Source organism: Chenopodium album, chromosome 18 (assembly GCF_948465745.1).
Source record: "Chenopodium album chromosome 18, dcCheAlbu1.1, whole genome shotgun sequence".
Lineage (NCBI taxonomy): Eukaryota > Viridiplantae > Streptophyta > Magnoliopsida > Caryophyllales > Amaranthaceae > Chenopodium > Chenopodium album.
The window spans coordinates 16,619,936-16,636,162 of NC_137851.1; the positions used below are offsets into that span (position 1 = coordinate 16,619,936).

Consider the following 16,227-nt stretch of genomic DNA (forward strand, 5'->3'; position numbering starts at 1 on the left):
AAGAAAAGAGTAAAGAAAGGATAGTAAGGGTAATTTTATATTTTTATTAGTTATTTAATTTTAATCCCAACCCATACTAAATAATGGAATATACTAGTTTTATCCTTATCCCATCTATTAATCCACCTTCTTATCCCACCTTCTTATTCTACTTAACCCCATCCCTCCTACCAAACGCCCCATAAATAGACAATTTGAGAAAGTATTCTTCCAAGTTCCAATACTAGGTAGGGAATAGGAATACCCAAAATAAGGGTGTTAATATTCGAATTAAAATTGAAATCCAATTCAATCAAAATTGACTTGTTAATTTGAATTGGATTCAAATTTAAAATCTAATCGGATCGGTTCCAGTGGGGGAAGGAGTTGCTGCCAAGGGGGTTGAAAGGGAGGAGGAAGAGGAAGGGTGGTGGTTTTTTTATACATAAATAAAATCTAATTATTTAGTAATTTGGTGGGTTAAAGGTGTAATCCCCCGTATTTTTAAATATTTTATAAATGAAAATTTATTTTATTTATAATATTTATTTGTATTTTTCCGGATTTTATTTTAAAAAGTTTCAAATTATTAATTTGGGTTGAAAATTATTTTAGCACAAATTATTTTATGAGCTTTCATTCTACAATCTATGCCATACAAACAAAGCCTAGTCCATTTCATTTACCTAATTGGCCCATTAATTTTATGAGGCCCAATACTCCTACTTACCCTACAACTTTCTCCCCTATAAATACCCCATACATCCCCAAAATTTTCCCCACACAAAAGGTTAGTCTTATTTTCTCCTTTGTTTTATTAATTTGTGTAATTATAATTATTGATTTATGGGTTTTGATTTTATTGTTTGAAATTAATTTAATTAGTATCAAATTGTATTTTGATGATTAAACTTTATAATTTCAGATTTTATAAATGTCATAATTTTCAGATTTTGTAAGTTTTATAACCTAGGGTTTTTAATTATTGAAAATTACGATTTTAGGGTTTTACGAACAATTGATTTAGGACTTTTATAGTAATGATGTTTGAAATTTTGGTGATTATAACTACTGATTAGTTTAACTTAATCCCAGAATATTTTGAACATGTAAATTCGTGTTTTAATTCTTAGATTTCCATTCGTTAATATTAATCCCGTTTTAATCCCGATTAGGTTCTGAACTCATCCGATTTTGATAAAAAAAAAAAAAGTAGTGTTTTCTATGTGGAAACAATGTTTTAAGAAAGACTCACTACTTTGGTAGTGAGCACCACCCTCTCGTGGCCAAATTCAGCCTCTAAATATGATTTTCGGGCAGTTTTTGATTTTTAACGAAGTTTTTTTTATGCTTTAAATTTTATCCTTGAATTTTAAAGGGTTTTTTATTAGTTTAAAAATGCTGGAATTTTATTTAAAGTAGTATAATTGTGATTTTAATGAAAGGGTGTGATTACCCATTAAAAAGGAGTTTAATTAGGAGTTTTTAAATAACTTTCAGATTTTTTTTAAGTAGTCTAAAGTAAATTTAAGTTGCTGGAAATTTGGTTGAGTATTAATTTATTGTTATTGGTTGTTTTCTAGGAAGTGATTATTCCCTAGGAGACTTTTAAGTGATTAAAAGTGGCACAAAGGATTGTTTATACGAGGTACGTACATGTCTACTTCGTTGTAAGTAGTATCATGTTTAGGTACCAAAAAGAAAGAACTTAGTTTCATGTTTAGAGAACACTTGGATGGAAATTGTTTGGTTATACATTTAATTAATTCATGTGCTTATGTTTATGAGACATGTTTTGGTGAATTGATTATGTTTGTATGGAATTATGGATGCAAGCATGTTGAATTATATTGGATTAATTGTTTGTATGGAATATTGATACAAGCATATTTTTATTGGATTGGTTTATTAACTACATTTGGATTATTGAAGGATTGGAGTTGAATGGTTTAAGTGGAATGAATTTATTAATTATTCCACAAGGTTATTATTATTTTATTTATTAATCAAGCATGACTTGTTAGTATGTTGAGTAAAAGTGGATTAGGCCGAAATGGCTAGGTGGGTTGACTATGTTCAACAATTTTGGATAATTTGGAAGTTTAAAGGAATTAAAGGTCAATTTGTGATGTGATCACCATTGTCCTAAATAAGATTAAAAGTGAATTGATGTATGATTGTTATGTATGGTCTACTTGAATGAGTCGGCTATTAATTAAAATTGTAATCACGTAAAGTGAAACAAGGATGAGCAATAAAACTCTGGAAAGTGTGCACTTCTAGAGTATTGACAATTATGGGTTGGGGTACACGGTGGTAGCCCGTGGCTTTTCGAAGCTTGTTTGATCAACATGTCCTCTTCTCTTTTGGTATTTACATTTTTATTTTATAATGAAAGTTAGATGGGATCCTAGACTAACTTTGTGAGAATGGAGTCGCGCCCATTCTTGCATTGCGCTAAACTTTTATTTTAAATGGTCATTTGGGACCAAAATGATTTGGTGGGTTGGACAACCTCGTCTATTGCTTATTCCAAATTAAATTAATCAAACTAAATATAAAGAGTCAAGTGTTTGGAATTGGTTACTAAGTATGTTGAGTCAATTGAATTGTTTAAGTGTGGAGTCTTGATCAATGAATTCGTTTTGTATGTTTATTTACTTTAATTAATTGAGCATGTTAGGTTTTGAACGTTGTAGCTTGTATGTACTCAGCTTTGCTGATTGTGTGCTTTTGTGTGTGTTTTCTTTTGGTCATGGCCTTCGCCTTTCAATGACCCTGTGACGATCCAATTATTACACTTGTATTATTGGGGAGCAGTATTGCACAAGTTAGCTTGATGATGTGAGGTTCGGGGATTTGACATACTCATTGTCAAGGGATTGGTGTGATTGAGAGTATTCATTATTTGTGTTGAACTTATCTATGTTTTACTATTTCAATTATGTTTTGGGATTTTAAATATTAGTTTGGTTTAATAAGGGCCTTTATGGTTCCAATTTGTAAGCTTTGACTTATTGGTTTTCTAAATTATATTATTTTAAGATTTAAGTTGGATTTCCGCTGCAATACTTTGATAAAGCCTTAACGTTTTAACACGTGGCGGTAACATGCCAATGGTTCTCCACTATTTTATTTAAATTAAGTGATTTGGAAAAAGGGAGAATTAATGGGGTGTTACAAGAGGTTAATTAGAAGAAATGGAAGGAAATTAGAGTTTTTTTTTTCATTTAAATGAGGTACAAGACCAAGAAGAAAGAAAAACAACAAAAAAAAAACAAAGAAACAACTAACAGCTAAAGAAAACAAAAACACCTAGCTATGGAGGGACAAAGCAAGGCAACGCCACACCTCTTGTATCCTCTTCTAAAATACGACTAATTTCTACCGGAATGTTATTAAAGAAGACAAGTTGAGAGTCTTAAATGAATCTGCGATTGGCCAACCAATCCGCCACTCAATTTCCTTCTCGGTACACATGCGCCACCTTAACTTCCCACCTCGAGTCATTGAGCATATTGCGGCAATAGATGATATCATGGATGTTCTCCCATTTCACAAAAAAAAAAAAAATGTGGTGGTTTTTGTTAACCGCCAAAATTTTATTTATTATTATTTCTTTTTTTTCCGCAAAATGGTACTTTTAAAAGGTTTTTTTTTTTACAAATTTTCGTATTTATAATTGGTGTTGCTTGTATAAATGCTCTTAAGTCCATTCAAATATGTGGTAGTCCAGCATATATAAAAAGTTTAACAAAATTTTATGGATATTTATAATCCTAAAAATGTTCTTTTACATATTTGCTCTCATTTGATTTTAAAAGTTTAAAGTTGTCTCTTAATTCCCTAAATTGATTAATTACTTGTAAATAAAAAGTTTTGTTTATTTCAACATTTAAAGTCATCTTTTACTCTTTCCATTTCCTTTTGTTTTTCCTATTTGGAATTTAAACACTGTTTAATTTATTACTTTATACTACAGCAGAATCTTTTTTTTTAAGAGGGAATTTTCACTCTGCTTTATTCTTTGGATTTTTTAGAAAATAACACCTCAAAATTCTCGCGATTTTGATTATAACACCACAAAAACAAAAAATTTTATAATAACACCAAAAAAAAAAAAAAAACACCAAAAAATTGGTTTCACCACCACTTAACGGATTTTTGGATGAAATTCGTTAACTGAGGTCCACATTGCCACATGTCACTATATTATTGGTAAGAAAAAATAACAAAAAAATTAAAACCCCAAATTAACTTCAGCCACCCATGCTCACCACCGGTCAACCCCCTCCTCGCCGAAACTTTATGGTTTTCGATTCTGACACACCCATAGCCATCGGAATCGAAATTTATGGACCGATGTAGGGTCGAATTTGACCACCCACTCCCTAAACTGACCTATTTCAAACGTTAGTGGCCGTTTTGGTGGTGGTTAGGGTATTGCGAGTCGCAGAATGTGGAGGTCAAAGCGGCGCATCTAGTAGGTCGAATTCATCGGGGCTGATTGTGGTGGCTGGTGCAAGGTCGAACTCGGTGGTTCGAAGGGGCTGGGTACAGATTGGTTGTGTGGAGTGGCGGAGTTGGTTGTATGGGCTGGTTTAGTGTTGTTGATTTTGTCGATGCTAAGAGGCTAGGTAGGACTGGGGTGGTTTTAAGGGAGGGGAAGGGATGGAGCTTCTTTGGGGGCAGATGGTGCCGCTGGATGGGGTTGGGCTCTCGGCGATGGGGTCCCAGTTGCTGGTCGTGGTGGAGCTGGGTTGGGTTAGAGTTAAGAGTTTTTTTTTTTTTTTTTTTTTTTTTTTTTTTTTTTTTTTTTTTTTTTTTTTAACCATTAGGTTATTGACATGTGTTTGTTGTGGGCACCACTAACAGATTTCATCCAAAAATCCGTTAAGCGGTGGTGAAACCAAATTTTATTATTATTATTTTTTTTTTGGTGTTATAATAAAAAATTTTGTTTTGTGGTGTTATAATCAAAATCGCGAGAATTTTGTGGTGTTATTTTCTAAAAAAATCCTTATTCTTTTTTTTTTGAAAAATGCTTTATTCTTTTTATTTATATAAATTTTTACATAATTATTAACTTTCAAATCCTAGGAGCATTTTTATCTAATTATTTATTGTTATGCACATCAATAATCATCAATCAATCAATCAATAATATATACTAAAAGACACACCAGCAATGGCACGTGTCATCTCCTGGTGTGTCTTTAGTTATTTTTTTTTAAAAAAAAATCTGTTAATTAAGGAAACAAATCATTTATCAAAATAATATTATTTTTTTATACAAATTCCATATTTATACGTTGTAATTATTATATTTAAAATAAAAAGATTTCACAATTTTTTCTAAAAGAAATTTTGACAACTACTAAACCAAAAGTCATATTTTTAAAATAATTTGTGACCTAGAAAAATTATTATTGCTCAAATTTTTTGTCTACTTTTGTTTTAGTTGTGTATTAGAAGCTACACTTAAAAAATGCAAGTACCAAATCAACATATCATTTACTTTTATTATTTCTCGACTAATTTATGATTAAAAAATTACTTATCAATCAATAATCTATTGCTATATATAACTATAGATCGATCACCGTGTATGGCACGGGATCTAACCTAATTATACAGCTATACAACATCCAAAACATTTATTGCCTATATGTAAATAGTGAAAAATATATGGAAAGGTTACCAATAATAATTTTTCTCAAAGGGTTGACCATAACGTGCGCATCATGCGCGTTGAAATAACTAGTAAATTAAAAAAATGGATTTTTTGTCCAAAACTACCTTTATTTGACAACTTTTTGTCCAAAATTGCCATATAATTTTTTTTTGTCCACAACTACCTTTAAAATGAGTTTTCATTGTTGACCACTACCTAAATTTTTTTCAGGCGTTAACCTTAATTTTCAGGCTACTTAAAGACATGTGTAGGGCACATGTTTCATTTATTTATGGTTTTTTGTTAATCCCCCTCCCCCCCCCCCATATTTTTTTTCCTTTTCTCTTTCTTCCACAAATCAGATACTCCATCCCTCTTAAATCTCAATACTCCATCCCTCTTAAATCTCAATACTCCATCCCCCCTATAAACCCACACTACCTCAATTAATTTTGTTTGAATTTATTTATTTTTTGTCAATCACATGAAAACATCAATGCCCCGTAAAACCTCAATTGTTGTAACTCATATTCAATGAAAATGGCTTTCTCTCTCATCAATTTGGTGGGTTTCCTTGATTTTTTCTTCCAACAATCTCAAAGTAACATACTTCATCTTGATTCAAATGCAAACTTAACCCCCCTCCTTTGTAAGTGGTCTTCCATCTCTTAGTTTGGAAGTGACCCCCATGATACAGCCTAACATTAATTGGTTCCATAAATCTAAAAGTAAATTAATACTTCAATTATCAACCAAACAACATGCAACAAAAAATCAAAACAATACATCTCAAACCCATAGCCACAATAATTCAAACAATTAAACATACAAAAGTAAAAACAAAGTAGAATTTCCTACTTAAACATTCAATTTCAAACCAAAAAACGTTAATTGGTTCGAATTACGTGAGCAAACATCTCACTTTGTAGATTTAATTACCTCAAAGTTATTTATTTTATTTTTTTTTTAAAAAAAGAGGTAAAACTAGAATTCTTTCGACTACCCACAAAAAATTCAAAAATTCACAAAATTCACAAAATTAGGTCCGAATTGTTACCTGAATTTCGAACCCATCATCAATTGCTCACTAGTGTAATTTCATGGTGCTTGCAATATCTAAATTTTTAGGGTATGATACTACAAAGAAGAAAGTGAAATAGATGATATGGGTAAAATAAGAAGAGAGAGAAAATGGATGAAAATGGGGGGAAACTAAACAAAATTATTAAAAAAGAAATAAAACATGTGCCCCGCACATGTCTTTAAGTGACCTGAATATAAAGGTCAACGCTTGAAAAAAAAAATTAAGGTAGTGATCAACAATGAAAACTTATTTTAAATGTAGTTGTGGACAAAAAAAAATTTATGAGGCAGTTTTGGACAAAAAATTGTCAAATAAAGGTAATTTTGGACAAAAATATATATTTTAGGAAATTTTAAGGATTTTTTTTGTTTTTTTTTTTAATTTTTTTTTTATGATGCAAAAGTGGGCTAAGCCCTACAAACAAAACAAAAAACAAAAGCTAGATAATAAGCCAAGGGGTGGTAACACCAACGACATCCTCCCAAAGAAGGTTCCTTATTTCGATCGTAGGAGCATCGAAATAAGCAATCCTACCATCAAGAACAACCCCAATGTTGGCTAACCTATGTGCAACCTTATTACCTTCCCTAAAACAATGACCAATACGAAAACTACTAAAGTAACTAATTAATCTACGACAATTAGCTAGGGTGTGGACACAATCTCCACCATGATAATCTGGATTCTTTATAGCTTCAACGCAAGCTTGGTTGTCCATCAGTAACATTAGCTTCGGGATTTGTATATCCACTGCCATTTGAAGTCCCATCTCTGCAGCTAAAAGCTCTGCCCTGTAGGCTGTACATATACCATAGCTCACTTCAAAGCACTTCAAGAACTTGTTAGTAGCATCACGAAGCACACCACCACCTCCTGCTAGACTTGGTGCCCCCTTTGCTGCGCCATCAGTATTCAATGCTACCCAGCCTACTTGCGGAGCTTGCCAACAAATTAGAGCCTCTCTTCAAGTATGATTATGGTGATTTTGGTGGGACGAGCTGCCATCATCACCAGAAAAGATCCTCCAAGTTTCCTCTACTCTACTTCGCAAGAATTCTACCCACATTAATTGGGACATCTTCACCTCTTCCAAACAAAGCACTGCTAACTTAATTGGGATATTTTAGGGAATTTTAAGTTATATGTTGTTGATTGAATTAAATTTGAGTAGCACTACATAGGAATTTTCATTATGTATAAGATGTATGATTTATGTATCTAATCTTTGCCAAAATAGAAATTAATGTAGAGAGTTACTCTCCCTATTGCTAATCAAACAAGTATAGGAAATTCCTATGAATTTGATTATAACGGAATTTAATTTTCATAAAATTGAATTTCATGGAAATTTTTCCTTCCTATATTATTCAAATGACCACTTATAGTGTGTTTTACAACTTAGGGCTTGTTCACATTTACTTAATTTCAGTTCAGTTCAGCTCTAATCAGTTCAGTTCAGTTCAGTTCCAATCAGTTCAGTTCAGTTCAGCTCTTAATTTCCCTCTCACATAAAATATTCATTTCAGCTCAATTCAGTTCCAATCAGTTCACTTCAGTTCAGTTCAGTTCAGCTCCAATCAGTTCAGTTCAGTTCAGTTCAGCTCACTTCAGTAAATATGAACAGGCCCTTAATATTAACGAGAGAGTAAGCAAAAAGTGTGAAAATGTATAATAAACTCACCTTCATCATGTTTGTTAAATAAATGATTAAAATGGCATTACAATTCACAAACTAGTTTTGTTTCTTTCTCTTTTCCTTTTTCCCTTTTCGACTTTACCAACTATTACATACCAAAAGCGCCCTAATCAGAAACTTTTGAGAATATAATAAAATTCATGAATGGTTCTCACTCAATAATTTTTAATTATATTATGGCCCTGTTCTTTAGAGCTGCTCCGCTCTGTCCTGCTCTGCTCTGCTGAAATCTACTTTGCTCTGCTCCGCAGCGTGTGGAAGCCTAGCCCTGCTCTGCTCTGTCTTGCTCTGCCCTACCCAGAAGCTCAAAAGAACAGGGCCTATGTCAATCATCATCTGTTACCATGTACCTCCGAGGATATGAGAATCAATGGTTTAGTAACAGAATTTGCCGTCGGTTTTGTGGATATGAGAATCTTACTCCCAAAAAAATAGACAATTTACCAATCCAACTTGACAAAAAACTGATTGCACGAGAAGAGAGAAAAGTATCTGAAAAGGAGAAAAAAAAAAGTATAATTCCGATATGGAAGGGAAGCATGGAGAAGGTAGATATACCCTAGAGATCAAGAAATAAACTTAATAGATTCAAAGACGAACGAATGAAGTAAGGAGAAAAGAGATCAAGTAAAGCAAAGAAAGGTGAGCCAAGAACATTGTACGTTATCCAAAAATTGAAAGGAAACCAATAATTGAAAAGGAGGGCGCCCCACGCAATCAGCCTAATTGACAATATTTCGTCAATCAGTTGCTTATGTGGGCCCCCCTTGCCAGATAGATTAAGTTTATATTGTTGATGGGATTTTAAGACGTTACGGTGTTAAAACTAACTACTAACCTTTTTTTTTTTCTTTTTTTTTTTTTACCATCCTTCTCTAATCTTCCATCTTCTCCAATCTTCCGCCGGCAGCACCACCATAGCCACCATCATCTCCACCACAACGCGAAACCCTTAACAGCCACCACCATTTATTCGCCTTCCGCCGATCAAACCCACATAAGCTTCCTCTTCGTCCTCTTCTTCTTCCCATAGTCCTCCTCTTCTTCCTCAACAATGGCCGCTTCGTGGCGAAACAAAAAGACACCCTACTAGAAAAAAATGTAAATTAGGGTCATATCAACCCCTTAGGGAAAGCCTTTCATCCGCGGCGGCATTTTAAACTGCCATAGGTGGTGGTACTGTGGAGGAAGAAGTGGTTTCTAGTGTTAAATAAGGGTTTCGAATTAGGGAAAACTTGGAAATCTATGTCTGAGTTCTGGTTTTGGTGTTAGATTAGCGTTAGCCCAACGTTTGCCAAGTTATGATTCTACGCTGACAATAGTACCCTTACTATTATGACTGTAAAGACGAAATTGCCCCCTGATTTACACAAGCTGTAAATCAGCCTGATGAACATGAATTTTCTCATTGAAAAGAGAGGACAAATAAATGTAAATAGTGAAGCATACAAAAAGGAACAAAGGAAGTAACATATGACAAAGTTGAAAATTCTATAAGACAAAGCTGCTCATGCTTTGTTCAGTCAGCATATAAGTATATTACAGGTTTGTATCTTTGAAGTTAAACAAATAATATCATAAAAAATTACTACCATCAAACAAGAACTAATAACCCTTGCCTATCACCATCCGAACCAGTGCTTGTTGCTGTAAGAATCTCCAGGTAATAAAATAATATACTGGGATTAGGCTTGTGTTATAGTTTCAAAATCAATCCGTGACAAATCCCCCAAAAACTCCACTAATATGAACAAGAATTCCCGCAAAAAGCGATTTCAATTACTCGGCCGAAGATTATTCAGCAGAATGCATTATACAGAGGAGCACAGTATCTTTCATTCTCAGCATCACGAAGATGGGGATCCATCATCTCAAGTCCGGATGTCTCTAGCAACAAACCGACCAATTCAGATCCACATAACTGTGTAGAACTTACCAAAGAGGCAGCAACTAATGCAAGCTCTGGACGTATCACTATTTATCTCATTAACACCTTCCAAATTTTCTTCATATATACTACTAGTGACCATACTGCAAGCCCAGCTGATATATAGAGCAGAGCAACACCAGAAGTTGCTAGAGCCCCTTGGCTAGCAGCAAAACTGCAGAAATATGACAGTTAGAGCATATACACTATTATATATCCTATATATAAAGTGAAAGGGTTCTTTGGGTGATAAATTTCATTATCCCCAAATTACCTCTCAAGTTGTAAATTTACTTTTTTCTTACAATTAAAATTACTAATTATTATTTTTTTTTTTTTAAAAAAAGTCTTATCATAACTACCCTATCTATGTCCCTATAATAACCGCTACCTTTTCTCCACATAAATTAATATCTTCAACTGTTCTCTCACTCCCCATAAAAAATGAAACCAATCTTGAGTCGATTATCTTTTTTCCATCTAATTTCTTATACCGTACACGCGTAGCGTGTATCTCTTAACTTGTATATATAAGATAGAAGCAACTCAAGCAAGAAAATACCTGCTGTCTCGAGTAGCCAAGATAAAAGTAAGTGCAGTCATCTGTGTTGCAGTCTTCCACTTGCCTAAATTATTTACAGCAACAGCCTAGGAAGAGTGACAATCATATGATCATATATATCAGTTCACTGTATAAAAATCCATGTATTCAACAGATGAGCAAAGTCAAAAGATTATCAAACCTGCAGAAGCTTAGCATCTTGAGAGGCAGCCCATTCCCTAACTGCAGACATGGTTATCTAGAAAGAGTATAAAAATTAAGAAAAATTAGGTAGTCAACAGATGTAGAATATGAATAATGCTAGTAGCGAGATGCCTGCTTGTTAACTAGATGATTAAATTTGAAGAACATGCAAAAGTAATTAAATCACAAAGCATAATACATATACTAATCATCTGAAAAAGATATCATTATATTTAGTCTCTGCTCTATAAAAAATAGCTCATCCTCCATCCAAAATTTAACTTCACACTATCTATTTGGCATATCCTAAAGAAAACTCCACATTCCTTTTCTCCCTCTATCAATATTTATTCCTAACAATCTTCTTTCCAACTCAATCTCTTGATTTCTCTATCTTCCCTCTATCAATATTTATTCGACATTGAGCAATTATTCTTAATATCCGTGCCAACCCAGATGAAGGGGGTACTATAGGTTATCCATGAAGCAAAAGCAATTTTTGAAGTGTGTAATAAATAAGGCACTGAAAATGCAAATGCCTACTTAATTATGAAGGAAAAAAACAATCAACAAAAACTCGAGAATGGGTGAATCATAGAGCCAAGATAAAACATACAACTGTATAATGTGGTACCGAGGAACCAAAAGATTCATCAGGTGAATAAAAAGACTATGTATGTTTACTTTGTTGTTCATAGTTATGGTAGATACATATATTAAGAAAATTTTGAAAAAAACAAGAGGGTATACGAAAAAGGTGATTTGTAAGAAACAGGAACATAAAGAGAGAGTAAGGTATAAATTTTATAGATAGAGGAAAAAGTAACTAAAAGGGGGTTGATAAAATGGAATAGAGTAGATGTGAGTAGAAGCATAGCCAAATAAAAGGAAGCAGTAGAGAGGCTTTTATTTTTTATTTTTTTTATCCAACAATACAAGCACGTGATCAAAATTTCTTATTAAAGCCAGGTTCAACCATACATCACAAAGGGTGTTTAATTGGTGACCAAGAAGTTGAACAACCGTCCTTTCCTCTCACTTTCACTTGTTCAGCTCGCTATGACCATAATTATGACCACCAATTAATTTGAAGCATTATTCATCGGTCAACCAATGTTACCTCAATCTCTCCTAGAAAGTAAAACTAGTAATAGTAAGACACAGTTACGATTAAATACTAGCAATCATTTACAGGAGTCTCCACAAAACATAGAAACCATAATTGTTGGCATATATTTTCAATGTAACAGAATAATCCAAATAGATGAGATTTGCTTTGCTATGCGCATTACTCCCTTGGCTGTTAAATACAAATAGAGCACAGAGTGCCTTGTCCTGGCATGGAAATGGTGATGTTGAATACAACTCAGCAAATTTCAACGCAGACAGGTTATATAAACACAAATATTTGCCAAATGCAAGCAACTACACACCCCAATCTTCCCTTCTCCTCCTTCAGCCTTTTTTACCATCCTATTTGATTCCCACATGTATTCTTTCTCTTCACAGAATTTCAACGATATGATTTTAAGTAAAGTAGCTTCATGGATGCTTCCTACCAGTATTTGACTAGAAAAGAGCTGGATTCCTAAAATTGTAATTTGATGGCCAATTTTTTGACAGAACTCTTCAATATATATTTGATTGATGTTCAGTTCGCAAACTAGTGAACGTTTAAACTTTTTATTGTCTTTCAGGATATACTTGAGCAATGAGTTTTTTCATTACAAATTATTAATTTCAGAAAAATATAGAACAATAGTAATGATACTTGTAACACTTATAAAACTTGGATCACAAAAGTCAAACTTTGCGAGGATCAAAAACTATACCCTGCCCCAGTAATTTTCTTTGAAACAAGAAACCCAACTGAAACTGCAATGATCCCTGTGTCCTATAATAGACCTCACATAAGGATTGGGCACAAAGATTAAGAATAGCTGTTGAGTGTAGTGTAAAGGTTGAATGTGGATAAAGAGAGATAGTGTTAAGAATAAGAAAGAAATACAATTGTTGGGATGGTGAGAAAAGAGGAAATACTAAAATTCAAAATAAGCAACTTCTTACAAAAGAAAATGTGAAGTATATTTTAGGATAACCCAAAATAGTAACAAAGTTTATAGTGGAAATTAAGGAGTTTAATCAAGCAACTGCTTTGGATCAGAATCAAAGGATAGAAGAGTATGGAAATAATTTTTTTTTTTTTGTGCCAGTAAACAAAGTCACAAATCACAACAGAGCAGCCATTCTAATTTCTAAAGGATACTACTGTCAACAAAGGTGTAAAATAAAGAAGCTAATAAAGAGTTCAATTGCTGTCAGCAAAGTACTTAGATCATATACTAGAACAATTGCACAAATTGTAAAGGCCTTTGTGTTTGGGAAATGCAATATATACACAGGGAATGTGCCGAAGCCTTTGACTCTAAATAACTTGCTCACCATAACCTCCCCCCCTCCCCCACCCTCTTTTTTTTTTTCCTATCCATGAACTATGATTTTGTACCCATTCAATTTACCATACTGTGTTTCAGACAACACTAAATTGTTAGTTTATCATCAAATCATCAGCTAAGATTTTCAAGGATCTTCAGGTTAGACAGTCCAGAATACATTAATTCAAATAAACAAATGCTTGGCTTTAAAATCATGGTATGGGTTCCCAATATTCAACTCAGCCTTGTCAACAGAACACACAAGCATAAGGTAGAATCAACTACATCACATAAATTATCTGTAAAAATTGAGAATTTTGAAGCAAAGGGCATGCAAATAAACCTCTCTCCCAATAATTGCAATGGCTGGTACTGGAAATAGCCAAGGAATATCTCCAAATAAGGCAATTTCAGGTGGTTTGCTACATAATAAGACCAATGTTGCAGCGACCATAAGCTGCATCAACCAAGAAGATGAATCAATAAATTACTAAGAAAATACTTCAACTATCAGCAACATTACAAAGGTTTTTCCTAAAGGCAGTACCTTATCAGCCACAGGATCCAGAAAAGCACCAAATGCCGTACCTAGACGCATCTGAAAGAAATCGCCCAAGTATAACAATAAGTGAGGGAAGTAAACAAATTCATCTCAGCATATAACTTTATTCTATAAATACCTTTCTGGCAAGGTAGCCATCAAGCCAATCTGTGATTGCTGCAGCAACAAATAAACTGGTCGTGGCAGCAGCTCCCCACCAACTATTCACGTAAAATGCTGGCAACAGAAGCCTAAATGTTAGCAATTATTGGTGAGCAGAATTATCACCATAAAAAACAACCTTTGTATTACTGCTTTAGTATTCGAGTTGTGATTAAAACAAAATGCACAGCATCAGTGCAAATACAACAATCAAGGAATAGCTCCGATACTAATGAGAAAAAAGCAAGAGCAACTCTATATTCTACAAACCGAAGATGTAAATTAACTCCAAGAGTCTAAACATTCTACAGCTGTTGACGAGCAACAAAATAAGCGTCCAAGTCCCAAGGAAGGACGGGGGAGTCCAAGATATGGGTACCTATCTTGCCATTAAGATCAATTCAGATTTTTTGTGTATGTAATTCCTAGTTCCTTACAAGAAAAAAAAAAAAAAAAAAAAAAAAAAAAAAAAAAAAAAAAAAAAAAAAAAAAAAAAAAGCACGGCACTTTCCTAAAGAGTAAAAAATTCCACCATGAAAAATCAACAAAATATCTTAGCAATAACAAGAGATAAATCACCCAACACAAGCCAAAGGCTTAAGATTTACTCTGGCCCCCAAAAAACCAGTATTAGTTCAACTTTAACATAAACAACCTATAATCCCAACAAAAATACACAACCTTTTTTGCATTTCTAGCTCACAAAACTAGCAAAATTCATAATGAATACAAACCAATCAACAAACATAAATGAAAACACCCAAATTAAGCATCATAATCTAAAATCAACCATATCACAAAAACCCATCAGAGTTCCACATTACAAGATTAAATTACAACAATTCAATGAAAACCCACAAAAACCCAATTCTAATCAGATCAATCCCAATCCCCAAAACCCAACAAACAAAACTAATTCCACAACAAATCAAAAACCCCATCAGATTCATAACCAAACAAAAACCAAAAAACAAAATAAAACATCATACTTCCAATAAAAACAGGAATGGCAGCAACACGAGCAAGGGTTAAAACAGTAGGCAATGTAAGCAATTTGGTAGAAGAACAAGCATCCCGCTTTTCCTCCTGATCTTTCTTTGTAGACAAAACGACGCCGTTTCGATTCAAATCATCATCGTTTCGCTTATCCTTGAAACCCATTTCAGACCCAAACGAACCAACCCCAAAATCAGAAACCCTAGTAAATCTATCACCCCCCTTTTCTTCTTCTTCACTACTCTTAGTTTCTCTCTCCTCTGAAATTGGAGAAGAAGAGGAAGATGAAGAAGAAAGCATAAATACCCTTTTCCTATTAATGTTGTTAGGGATGTTGTATGTTATCATTTGCTTTATTTTTGTAGTGGTTGTAGTTAACCCCTTAACGTGCGCACACGCAACTCCATAACACGCGCCCCTCTTTTTTGCTAACGTGCTCCTCTTTGAGGAATAAACAATGGTGCTTGGGATTGATTGCTTCGCTATTGATGCCGGAGGAGAGAGAATTAATGGTGGGTTTGCACCGCCGGCGGTGGCTATTGTGCGCCGGAGGAGTAGTTGTAAAGGTGGCATTTTTAATTTTTTTTTTTTTTTGGGAATTTAATAAATAAATAAATGGAAATAATAAAATTGGAAAAAGTTGTGAGATTTATGTAGAGATATTTTTATGGAAATTAGGTGGGTTTTAAGGGAGAAATTTGATTAAATTGGATTTGCTAAATTTGGAAAAGGGAAATTTTTAATGAGTTGAATTGAATGATTTTGTGATTTTGTTGAAATTTGAATGATGATGATAGAGGTACGGAAATAACTTTGTTAACCCACTTGACTTGGTTGCTAGTTGATGTGGCATGTTAGTTTTAAATAGAGGATAAAAATTAGCAACTGTGAAAGTGTGATTTAATTAATTAATTACTGATATTAGCAAAAAAAAATTTGGTACAAGTACATGCAACTTGCCTATGTTTTATTTGGGACTCAATTGCAT

General features: G+C 33.5%; 1 protein-coding gene across 1 annotated transcript; it reads right to left on the bottom strand.

Moving 5' to 3' along the window:
* Window positions 1-9,887: 9,887 nt before the first annotated feature.
* On the bottom strand, window positions 9,888-16,010 carry LOC145591579 (CDP-diacylglycerol--glycerol-3-phosphate 3-phosphatidyltransferase 2-like). Its single transcript, XM_081648078.1, has 7 exons — window positions 15,233-16,010; window positions 14,221-14,318; window positions 14,088-14,138; window positions 13,884-13,997; window positions 11,104-11,160; window positions 10,923-11,008; window positions 9,888-10,535 (listed from the first exon to the last, which is right to left on the bottom strand). The coding sequence occupies exons 1-7, from the start codon at window positions 15,810-15,812 to the stop codon at window positions 10,412-10,414; spliced, it is 1,110 nt and encodes a 369-aa protein (XP_081504204.1). The 5' UTR covers window positions 15,813-16,010; the 3' UTR covers window positions 9,888-10,411.
* Window positions 16,011-16,227: the final 217 nt, after the last annotated feature.

Coding starts and splice junctions, on each gene's coding strand:
- LOC145591579 (XM_081648078.1), bottom strand. CDS start 15,812: ATGCCACCTTTACAACTACTCCTCCGGCGCACAATAGCCACCGCCGGC. Junction 13,998..14,087: donor TGGATCCTGTGGCTGATAAG/GTACTGCCTTTA, acceptor TGGTTGATGCAG/CTTATGGTCGCTGCAACATT. Junction 10,536..10,922: donor TTGGCTACTCGAGACAGCAG/GTATTTTCTTGC, acceptor ATATTTCTGCAG/TTTTGCTGCTAGCCAAGGGG.